General features: G+C 37.2%; 1 protein-coding gene across 1 annotated transcript in view; it reads left to right on the top strand.

Moving 5' to 3' along the window:
- Positions 1–12,878, top strand: part of Ulk4 (unc-51 like kinase 4) — a 501,941-nt gene that overhangs the window by 343,802 nt on the left and 145,261 nt on the right. The window contains exon 33 of the mRNA XM_076869315.2: positions 8,714–8,880. Within this exon, the coding sequence (XP_076725430.2) occupies positions 8,714–8,880 (167 nt within the window). The remainder of the gene's footprint in view (positions 1–8,713; positions 8,881–12,878) is intronic.

Raw genomic sequence — 12,878 nt, 5'->3', positions numbered from 1 at the left:
GCATTGGTCAATGTGGGTAAGAATGACTTACCTACATTGAATTTTACAGATGCTTTTATATTCCTTTTCCAGATGTTCTGCTTAGGTTGACTTTAATGATCCCTAGAAGAAATGACCACATGTTTGCATGATGTCAATGTAAAATTATCCAAAAGAGAGATTCTATTTTGGGTGGTTGCATTTGGATTTAAAGTGTTGTGTTCAAATCATTAATGTTACAAACGTGAAGTACTTTCAAAAGCTTTGTTCAAAGTATACTCTTAAATTAGCTCTCTACTCCTACACATTTTGAAAAAAGTAATAATATAAAAAGGACACAGTGACCGGAGCTGGGAACAACTCATGCACATTAATATTCCTGGAACATTAAACACTTGAAAATAACTTATGGGGATGATTCCTTTAGGGATTTGCTTGTAATTAATACAAAATAATTCTTGATTTTTTTGATGAGTTAGTTATAATTAATGCAAAATCATTCATGGGTTCTTTGACTTAATGAATTTCTTTAGAAATGTAGTATTAAGAAGTAGATATGATGGCATTTGACCAGGGGACTTAGAGTACTAGAATGCTGTGCATATGTCTTTATACAATGTCTGAGGGAGATAACAGGCAAGCAAGGCACAGAGTCCTGCTGGGAGCCACAGCCAATTAATATGATGCATGGCATTTTTGATTGAAAGGTGACGCCAGCTAGCCATTGAGATGATATGATTATGTTAAAAATTACATTCATATGGATACCGGACTCCTGCTGTTTACCTGGGCCTGCTGCGGGACTCCTGGAGAGTTCCCATTGGTTGGGAAAGTGCAGTAGGAGGGAATTCCGGGGGAAGTTTTGGCGCTGGGGGTCGGGGAAGGAACCGGCGGAACGCCGCGTGGGTGGATCAGGATTCTTCCTGGACACAAACGTGGTATTTGGCGGTTGTTTCAAAAATAAAGTTTGTTCCTGTTTCAGTGGCTCGTGATCTTGTGCCCAGCCAGACAGCGGCAGAGTCCTATTTTATTAAGCTGGTCTATACAGGATGTTCCTTTTAGCTACTGGAGACAAAAGTTAGTCTTCTGGTCTGGAGACAATTTTGGCTGCAGCTTACTCTGTGTATTTGCCTCAGTGTTTAAGCTTCAGTCTTGGATCTTTTCAATATTATGCAATAAAGGGTACCTCTTCCCTCAAGTAGATATGCATTAGTTAGAACCAGTGGAAAGAGGCAAGAGGAATAAAAAGAGGCTGTGCCTTTACCAAGGTCTGAAGCAGAGCTGACCTAAACCATGAATAGTTACTGCACCCCTGACTGAATCTAATCAGGAAAGAGAGAAAAGGAGGATTAAAGGAAAAATAAAAGAATGTCTTGGTCATTCCCAGGGATGCAGACCTGGCTATGCCCTGTCATCTCTAGCCTTCTTAATGGAAGACCAAGGTGAAGGATTTGTACATCCATCTCTGCTGCCATTTTGATTCCTTGAACAGTTTTCACTCTGCAGAGTGCAGCCTGCTTAATATCCTTCAGCTTCACAGCATTTCTTTGGAGGGTAGAGTATCTTGATCTATGGAAAAGAATAAAAAGCAGTATGGGGACTGTTACTGTCTCCTCACCCCCCACCTTCAGATTAAAGGTTGCTACTTTGATTGGCAAAGCTTCATGTTTAGATTTATTCCTTCAATTGTGTAATATACATCATGTATTAGCCTGTTTACCAACTTTGTCAATGTTAGCAATCTAATCCTTAAATCCTGTGAGGCTTGGCAAGGGAACCTCCCTTTAATTCTTTAGGAACTGTGGATCACTGGTGGTGTTGGCCTTATGCAAAAGTAGGTTCAAGTTCTCTTCCTTTCCTTCCAAGAATCTGTATTTTCTAACTTCTTTTATAGGCAAGTTCTGGAAAAAGAGCAAATATGTAAAAATCTAGATGGTATATGGAAAATTGCATCAAAGAAGTTCTGGCAACTTAAAGTCTAACTTCAGTTCATATTACCTAACAAATTTTATCAGTGACAGTCTTCTGTGGCCTGAAAGTTTCCAGATCAGTGAACTTTTCTCAGGCTTTGAATTCTCTTATTTAGACATTCTTTTTTTTCCCTTTAATTAAGAAAACTAAATGGATATCATATTTATGTATATGTATGGGTACAAAGTGATGTTAAGACTTATGGATTCAGTGGAATCATTGAATAAGTTACTTAACATATAACTTCTAATACTTGTTTTGGTAATGAGATTATTTAAAATGTACTTAATGACCTTTAAATAAATTATTTCCTTAATTCACCATAGTGTTCTATAAAAATGAAAAAGCTTTATTTCTCCCTAGTAATTAAGATTTTGTGCTTTTGGGCCAGCACCTCCCCATGTCCCAGGCTCTTGTATCCACACCACTCTTATTCTTTGCTTCTTTGAGTTCAGTTATTGTAGATTACACATATTTGACTTTCTGTGCCTGACTTATTTCACTTAGCATAGTATTTTCCAATTTTGTGTTGCAAATCAAGAAATTTATTATTTCTCTTAGGTTGAACTAGTATAACATTGTGTATATACATCACATTTCTTTATTCATTATGTATATATACATACACACACATATTCTTTATTCATCTGTTGGTGGTTACTTGAGTTGATTCTATAACTTGGCTATTGTGAATAGTGGTACATCAAACATGGCAATGCAGACATCTCTGATATATTAATTTCAGATCTTTTGGGCAAATACCAGGAAGTAGAATCTCTAGATTATGTGGTAATTCTATTTTTAATTCTTTGAGAAACCTCCATTCAGTTTTCCATAATGGCTGCACTAATTTACATTCCTACCAGTATACTAGTACAAGGATTTTCTTTCTCCGTATTCTCACTAACACTGATCTCTTCTTTGATCATAGCCATTCCGGCACATATAAGGGTCTGTTTTTCTTCCTCTTATTGAATCTCTGTTATACATAATAAGGCCTCTTGATGGTCTCCCATAATTCTCATTTGCTTTATTCATTCTCTTGCTGTCTTTTTTGCTTCTCTGATTCAATCATTTCGAATGTTCTGTTTTCAAGCTCACTGATTCTTCATCTTGATCTAGCTTTTTACTTAATCTTTCTATTGGATTTTTCAGTTCAGTCATTGTATTCATCATCTGTAGGATTTCCTCCTCCTCCTCTTCTTTTTCTTGTTAAGCCTCATTTTGTGTCTTATTTTCCAAAGTTCATGAAGTTGTTTAAAAAAAATTGTAAAGAGTCATGCATTTCTTTATTTTGGGGATACATTCTAAAAAGTGCATCATTAGGCAATTTTTTGTGTGCAAACATCACAGAATATATTTATACAAATCTAGGTAGTATATCTTACCACACAGGCAGACAGCATAGTAAAGCCTATTGATCCCAGGTTGTACTTAATATTGTAGACACTTGCAACATAATGATATATGTGCAACTAAACCCGTTAAACATAAGAAAATACAGTAAAATGTATAAAACATAATAAATGGCACACCTGTCTAGGGCACTTACCATGAATGGAGCTTACAGAACTGGAAGTTGCTTTGGGTGGCTCTAGAAATAGTAAGTAATGTCAAAGCCTTGGCATTATTGTGCATGACCATAGGGTTTATAAGCATCGTACACTTAGGCTATGCTATATTCATTCAAAGCTTTTTTCTTTCTTCGAATATAAATTAGCCTCAGATTGTAGTATCTTTTTATTTTATAAGCTTTGTAATTTTTAATTTTCTGGCTCTTATATTAACATTTAGCTTAAAATGCACATTGAACAAAAAATGTTTTTATATACTTATTATATAGTATTTTCTAGTTAAAAACTAAGACACAAACACACATTAGACTAGGCTTACATAGGCCCCGAATCATCTGTATCATTGTCTCCCACCTCCATATCTTTTCCCACTGAAGGTCTCCAGGGGCACCAACACAAATGTAGATGTAATCTCCTATGGTACCAATGCCTTCTGGGATCCCTAGTGAAAAACCTGCCTGAGGCTGTTAACTTTTTTCTGTAAATAAAAGGAGCCCATTAAAATAATAATAAAAAACATAGTATAGCAATTACTTAAATCAGTAACATAGACATTTTCCTTATCAAGTATTATGTTCTTCACATAATTGTGAGTGGCTATATTTCTGTACTGCCATTAGTGCTTTAGGTTTGTTTAAATCAGTATCACCAAAAATCCATGAGTTATGCATTGTGCTGAGATATTACTATGGCTGTTATATCACTAAGCAACAGAAATTTTTCAATTCCATTTTAATGATTAAATGATTTAATGATTTAAATGGAATCAGTGTCATATTTATAGTGTATCATTAATGAACATATTATGTGGTATATTACTGTATTCTTTTAAAAAAATATTTATAGTTGTAGATGAACACAATACCCTTGTTTTAATTTTTTATAAGTGGTGCTAGGCAAGCACTCTACCCCAGCCCATAACTTTATTCTTGTTGCTCATTGAATATTAGAGAATCATTTTAAGTCATTTGTGGTGTTTTATGTATCTCCTTTAGGGTCTATTGTTTGAGTTCTGTTGGTTTCTTTTGGAGGCATCATGGTTTCCTGATTCTTTGTAACCCTGTTTTCTTGCATTGGTGTCCACACATTTGAGGTGATAGCTACCTCTTCTTTTACAGGTATTCTTTGGCAAGGATCTTCACTACTTAGTTTCGCTGTGACTCTGGATGGACTAAATGATAATGACTGTAGGCAGGCATTGTATGCTTCCAGTTTCTCTAGATGTGTGGCCCACTGCCTTTGCTCTGAGTTGAATGGTTCAGGTGGCTGGTCTCTGCTATCTGACTGAACTCTGGAATCAGACTACAGCTGCTTTTGATTGAACTTGGCCTCAAAACGTATTCTCTAGCTAGATGGTACCACTGTTTGAGTTCATCAGTTGGAAAGGGTTGCAGGAGGTGCCCTGAAGTTGGGTGGACTCACTGATTGGGATGGATGGGGCCAATTGCTATCTTTGGTGGATATGCATATTTGAGGTTTGCCTCCCTGACTAGGCAGGGCTTGAAGGTGGGCTTTGAAGCTGGGTTGAACACTTTTAAACTTTTTGATATGGCAAATCTAACCCCTGCTCTTTGCCAAAAATTGCTGCTATAGTTTTCTCCCTCCTTATGTGGAGCCCTAGGTTAAGGTTCAATGATGGTCCTGCAGGCTTGATATTCAGGGATTCAAGCCAGGTAGAAATCACCACTTCTGGTACTGACCAGTGGAGCTTTTCAGATGGGCTCAACTGTCAGCATATACTTCTGACTGGGCACTATGCTGGCAGGTACATAGAACTACCACCAAGATCTGCATGCTGACCACTGTGAAGTCCATCTCCTTTCTTTGTTTCCACTCTACTCTTGGTGGTCTAACTGTGATATTTATCCCTGTGTTTCCCATTAGGTGGGATAGGAGGGGGCTTCCTGGAAAGCATCTCAAAGAGGAAGAGGAGCTGGATTCCACCTCTGATTGTCTCTGGGAGAATCTTCTTTGTTGGACTCTGTCCATGTGGAGAGGGAGAAGGGTGATGCACAGTGAGACCATTCCTCTTACCCTTTCATGCAGTTTTTATTCAGTTCTGTGGACCATAAGGTGTCTCAGGTGGATTGTCTGTCCCCTGCACTAAGGTGTTCTCTTGGGATAGTTGCTGTTTAGACTTCCTATGGGGTAGTGAACTTAGGCCTTTTATTTTTCTATTTTACTGATCTTCAGTTGGAATTCTTGACATCCCCTTTTCTTTTTTTAAAATCTGATCATTCCTTGATATTCATGGCCTTACACAGTCCTGATTCCTGCTCTAGCATCTGTGCCTCCATTTCCTGTTTCCCTGACCATTTCTGGGATTTACTCAGTCCTCAGTCTTTGCCTCTCAAACTTGCCTGTCTCTTCTGAAGGTTTTTGTTCTCTTCAGTCATCTCCCACCTCCCCTTTCCCAGTCTGAACTGCTACTTAGACTTTAGGGCTTACTTTCCAACTGCCTTTGCACATCAACACTTTGGATGCCCTTCTGTTATCTCAAACTCAGCATATTTTAAAAGCTAACTTATAGTTCCTAAAAAATTTACTTCTCCATTTCTTCCAGTAAGCATATGTACTACCAGACACAGCAAGGGCTCAGTTAATGTTCCTATTGTCCCAGGGCAGACCACACATACCTCTTCATTTATCTTCTCAAACATTGCTCTAGTATATCACAATCTGTTTTTTTAACTCTGCATTTAAAAATAATAAGTATAATTTATATGCAGTGAAATATGCTAATCTTACATATAAAATTCATTTAATTTTAAAAAGGCATACACACTTGTAACCAGCACCATCAAATACAGAACATTCCTGTCACCATAGAAAATCCTATTCTGCGCCTCTCCCAGAAGCAACTGCTGTTCTGATATAAATCAACAAAGATGGGTTTTCTTTGGAATTTTAAACGAATGTGTTCATATTACTCAATTTGTAGACTTTTTCTTTGTTTCTAGGGTCTGTCTCTCAGCATTGTTTTAGAGATTCGTCCATTATTGTTGTGGGAATTAGCAGTTCATTCCTTTTTATAGTATTCCATTGAATAAAAGAATAATTTTGAGACAGTTGAGTTTTGAACATAATGTGTTTTGTATATTAAGAAATAATTTTATTAGGTGGTAATGACAGTACAGGTCAAACAGTTTTATCTGTTGAGCTATACTAAAGTATTTACAGAAGAAATAAGGTATCTGATTTGCTTTAAAATAGTTTTAATAACAAGTAGATAAAACAAGATTGACAAAATGTTGATAATTGTTGAAAAAAGGGTTCATTTTACTGAACTATCTCTGACTTTGTTTTTGTAATAAATAGTTGAGACGTGAAAAACATGTATTTTGACCCTAAGTGAGAGTTCTGGCTCTGAAGAAAACTAAAAATATGGCTGAGATTGGTCACCTAAAATCATATTGGTGGTTCTTTCTGGCATTATCACTATAGTGAAAAAGATTTTTGCCTCATACTTCTAATCTCATTTGAACACCTTCCCTGGGGAGCTGGTGACTTCAGTGTGCAAAATCAGAGCTGGGCACTTCTTGCCTTATTTTTTTCCCATAGCAGGCTGGAAAGTCTTCCCTTCCCAGAAGGGATTTGATTGCATTCATCCTTTTAAGGAAGGATGTTCTGATATAAAACTGAATGAACATGGGGAGAACATTGTGGCCTGCCAGTGGTTTACTCTGATTCAAGCTGTATGTAGATGGCTGCTCATGGGTCACCTCTGCTTTCTGAAGAGCCACTGCCTTCTCTGCTGCTCCAAGCTGGACACCACCAGTTTTCTGTATGATATGCTATAAATTCCTCAGGAACCCCAGGAGGGATACACCTTCTCTTGCAGTACATGCTTACCAAATACTTCATTTTAAAGTCTTTCTACCCCATCTGCATCTCAGGGATGACAAGTACTATTTTATAGCATGCACAAAAGTGATGCATAATAGCTGTATGGAGAATGCCTGGTCATGCCTGGTTTCTCTGCACTTTATCATAGGTGATATGTGCTATAAGACTTTGTCATTTAATAAAGAGACTTTGACAATAATTCATTCTACTTTCTCTTCAAGTGTATTTATCTTCAACCTTAGGGCTCAATTTTTTTTTCTAAAAAGCATCTTGTTAATTGTGTCTTATACCTGTTTTTGCCACAAGGAGTACAGTTTTGATGACTTTGTAATTTTGGTGTGTCTTTGCCTTTAATGACAACTAGTTGCTTTTATAATCTAAAAACTTAGGTATAGTTGACAAGAAAACTAGATTGGTTTGCTGGAAGCAGCAATATGCACTGTCTGGAAGAGATGTCAAAGCTTGAATGGCTGTGGCTGGCAGGGTTTCCATTCATTTGACTTGAGGGCTGGGGGCAAATGGATTGTGGATTGAATGCCATCCAGCTTTCAATGCATGTTGTATTTCTTTACCATTCTCTCCCATAATCTGCTTGTGTAAGACATTGTCTTTGGGAAAAAAAAAATTAAAGAACATTTTGATTTATGTTTCACTGGTGCCGAAGGTCTTATTCATTATTTAGGTTTACATCATTTTATCTTAATCACATTTATATCTCATTCATTTTTATAAATTCAAAGGCTAATGCTGAATAATAATAACAATAAAAATGCCAAGTTAAATGTAAATAATAATGTTACCAAAATGTGAAAATGTATTTGTTATGGCAGATAACATCAAACTAAAAGTTGATGAGAACCAGCTGTACTTTTAATAGGTTTGCAGAGTCAAAATGATAGGACATGGCAATTTCTAAATTTTAAATTTCTTAAAATCATTATTAATCTTACATTGTTGAAATTCATGAGAAAAAAATTTGCTTTATCGTATTATCTTCTGGAAATAACCCACTTACTACTTATAGACCTCATGAGATGATGGGTCCCATCATGGTCCCTAATTTGTTCATTGAAGAATGCTGACCTCCAATGGGGAATCTGGGGACAGCATGTTTGTGTGTAACACTTTTTCCTTCGGTGTCAGAGTCCTCTGATTATTCTCTAAGTGTGTTTTGGGAACCTTGCATCAGAATCACTTGCATCTTAAATAGCTTGCCCAGTGAATATGGTAAGTGTACTGCTTAGGATTGGAAGTTTATGCAACATAGAGTAAGAATGCCTCTCTGTCTGGTTCATGTGACACTTTGTTTTATGATGAGTGTTTTTTCCTTATTTTATCCTCAGGACTTGTCAGTCACGTCTGTAACCTATTCACCGAAACTGCCACACTGTGCTTGGATGTGGACAATAAAAACAACAATGAGATGGCAGCCACACTGCTCTTTTCCCTGCTTGATATTTTGCATGGCATACTGACATATACATCCAGCGTTGTACGCCTGGCTTTGCAGGTAGAGAATCACTTTTCTTACATCTTGAGCAATCCTACTCCAAGTCATGCTTTCCTCTTTGTTGTTTCTGATGAGTCTTTATTATCATTTTAAAAATAACATTTTTATTCAAGTCTACCAAAAGCCAACTTGGGATGACCAATCTCAAGAGAGGATTTGATCACAAAATCCTAAGGGAAGGCTCTAAGAGAGGCATAGTAAGTAAAGACTTAGCATTAGTTGGGAAATTACTTCTGTCCAAGGAAAGCACTTCCCTGAGGTGCATCCTGGGGCAGGCCAAGTAGGGTGCAGACTTTCATGTCCAGACTTCATCAGCAGGAGGGGTTAGCTTTCTAAAAATAATGGATTGGAAGTTTTTGCACGCACACACATTTGATGTAATAAGATACACGTAAACATGTATGTATATCATATAAACTTTCTCATTTGCTTTCCCTTATAACTGTTAACATGGAATTGTGAGGTGATTTGAAGAATCAGAGGTATATTCATTGGCTATAGAAAAATTCAGTTGGGCCTGAAGTCTAACCTGTGCTTACTTAGTATCATGTCCTAAGGACAGAAGGAGATGTGGTTTTATTGAGTACTTTCGTGTGATGTCTCCACATGCCTAATTCATTTAATGTTCTCTCCTAGCCAACTGACTCAGCTGATTTCTTAGATCAAGAGAAAGGCACATAGCCAATATGAATTCACTGTGATGTTTAAAAGCCTGGTAAAATTACAAGAGATGTATATCAAATAGTAGCATCCTAGCTCAGATATATGCAGGAGCTAAAGTTTAACTGAACTGTTTTGATACCTTGCCAGGAGTCAGAGTAGCAGAGCCAAGAATGAATCCCTAGACCCTGGGTTATCACTATGATATATGGTATCTTTTATGCACTGTTAAGCCAGTCAAGTATTTGGCTTGTCGAGTATGATTTAATAAATAATTCCACAATCCTTGGAACAAATCTGGTAGTTACTAAGTGTTCAACTCAAATTGTAAAGCCAGTAAGTTAACATGGCCTTCGTATTGTCTTGTTTTTTTTTTTTTTTTAAAGAGAGAGAAAGAAAGAGAGAATTTTAATATTTATTTTTTAGTTCTCGGCAGACAGAACATCTTTGTTTGTATGTGGTGCTGAGGATCGAACCCGGGCCACACGCATGCCAGGAGAGCGCGCCACCGCTTGAGCCACATCCCCAGCCCTGTCTTGTTTTTATTTGGTCGTCTATAATCATTTTAGATTAACAGTAAAGCATTTTAAGTACTTTGGGAATCTTGAGTTACTGTATTTTTTTCTAGGTTTTCCTTTTTTCTACAGAGTCTGTCTAAAGAGAATATAAAACTACAGTGGTAGTTTTATGGAATTCTTCAAGAGATAAATACCTTGGTGATATCAGTCTATAAAAGACTATGTCTTGTAAATTGTAGGTTAATAAAAAGGATCAGAAGTTAAAAAGCCCAGATAATAGAAATTCTCCTTTATCACAAGTGATGAGATATATATTTAAGGGTATTTAAAAGAAAAATCCTTAATACAAATGTTTTCTAATTATCATTTTTTCCGTTGGCTACTGTGCCAATAGATCACAGGTTTTAATTTTTTTCATAATCTTTAACACTGTCTTTTAATGCTATCATCTTTCTGAATCCTTCCTTATAATATCTGTCACATATTGCTTTGGCCTTGACCTCTGGCTTTGATCTCCATGATACCTGGCATCAGTCTGAAAGAGGTAGAGTCCTTGAGACTGAGTTAGGGGAAAGAGTTGGGGAAAGAAATGGAGTGCTCATCAAAGGCATAGCCACCTGAAACACGGAGCTGTAAGTACTTTGCAAAACCATCAGTCACCTTTTCCATTTACAAAATACTCCATACTAGGGATTCTTCTGCACTCAAAATCTCTATCTACTTTATACAGAAACTTCTTTAAAGTAGAATTGAAGAGTGGCAGTGTGTAAATTATAACAGTGGTTAGATTTATGAAGTACTTTTCTTTTCCAAGGAAGAGAGTGGTTTGATCCATGAGTAGTGAGTGTAGGCAAGTATCAGAATCTCCATCTAGAGTAAAATCACTGCCCCCAAGTTTCCCTGAGATTCAGCATTGGTCCAGTTTTAACCCTCTGAGTGTTATGTGTGACATATAGAGAGGCAGAAAATAATGTGCTTGAGATTCACTGGTGTGGTGAAGTGTTGGGCCTTGCGAACTAGAATATCTTCCATTCAAGTGCCAAGCACACCTGTGTGGGCCTGAACAAGTCACTTTACCTGTTTGAGTACCGCTTTTCTCATCTGTAAAGCAGATATGATAACTACTCTGCAGAGTTGTGGTGAAACTCAGTATGTATGTATAAAAATATATTAAGTGTCTTACATATACTTGGCTCAGGAAGTTAGCCAGTAATTGGTTGCTGTATCATAAACAGCAACAAGAAGAAAGGTACTCAATTTGTCTATAACGAGCTTACTATGGACCATGACTTCCTCATTTCTGTGTCCTGCTGTGTGAGAGGGCCGTTAGTTCATATTTGCTGATTAACTCCTAGCAGGCTTGTGAGTTATTAGTTTGGTGATTTATTTTGTACTTAGGAGCCTAGCATAGGGCTAGGCACCTATAATTTAAGTAGAGGTCAAGAGAGAAAAGGGTGTTAGCTGTCAGGGAGCTTACGGTTTAGTAGGGAAGATGGTCAATAGACAAGTAATAAGCCAATTTTCATTTTATTGAGAAAAATGCAACAATTGAAAGGTACAGGGTGCTACAGAATGACTAATGGGAGAGGGGCCAAACTCAGTTTTGAGGCTGGAGATGACCTTTCTAAGGAAGACAAATATTTAGTAATATAACCCAGGTTACCAAACTTTCCATTCCTAGGTTTTTTTCCTGTCATTTCTGAAGTGGGTGTAGGAAAGCTTTTTACATTATTCTTTAGTTGTCTGTTCAACTGTTGATAATTTGCAAGTGTATTGTAGTGAGTGTAGGCAAGTGTCAGAATGTCCATTAGAAGACTGAGATAGGGTCACTGCATTTTAGTCTCACATGCACATAAAGCTTACCTATGATTGGGGAGGCTGTAGTTTCTATTTTTAGAATCTTTTGGAATTATCCAGTTTGACTCTTCTGTGGTCTTCCCCTTGTAGCTCTTCCCCATGAATTGTCCTGGCCCAGTTGTTGAGTGCAGGTGAAATTTTTCTGCCGTAGCTCATGGTCCTGATCATATCCTTTCCTTTGAAAACTTCAGTGACACCTCATTATCTATGACATATTTACAACTCTCTGGGGAGACATTCAGGGTCTTGTATGGTTCAGCCACATGATGTCTCATCTGCCAGGCTTCTATGCTGCCCATACCCAAACCAAGCATTCCCATCACCATCTTCTAAGTGGATCCTGATTCTTGTTACTCCCTTGTCTTTCCTCATGAAATCCCCAACTTCCGAAATTTCATACTCCATGTAGACTTTATTCCACCATCCAAATGATGAAGTCATTTGTCACATTATGCCACACAAACTTTGTTTTTATTTCTATTGTAGAAGTTTTGTACTGTCTTTTGTGAAGTTGTTTGGAAACTGTTATCTTTTAAATTTAATTGTGAATTCCTAGAGAGTAAAGACTGAGTCTTGGACATCTCTGCATCAAGAGCATGCACATGAGAGCATCTGGGGAGCACAATGAGTGTGGAATTGGACTGATATGATCCACACCATGAACAGTTGTGCTGTAGCATGTGCTTAAACCTACCAGCAACTGCATGGGTAGCAAACTGTCTCATTCTGTACAAATGGCTTTCTTCGTATTTATCAGCAGACCTCTTGGAGTACTTGCTTCTGTGCACTAGGTTCATGTAGCAATGGTAGATATCACAAAACTGTATTAGTCCCACACATTTTTATGCCAAGAAGTTGGCTATATTCTATCTCATATTATATCCTGTTATATTGCTATTTAATAGTAAACATTTAATAGTAAATATTGACATCCCCAGGTTTTATATCTTAAGACTGTTAGAT

Source organism: Callospermophilus lateralis, chromosome 1 (assembly GCF_048772815.1).
Source record: "Callospermophilus lateralis isolate mCalLat2 chromosome 1, mCalLat2.hap1, whole genome shotgun sequence".
NCBI lineage: Eukaryota > Metazoa > Chordata > Mammalia > Rodentia > Sciuridae > Callospermophilus > Callospermophilus lateralis.
This window is presented reverse-complemented; position numbering and strand designations above follow the sequence as displayed.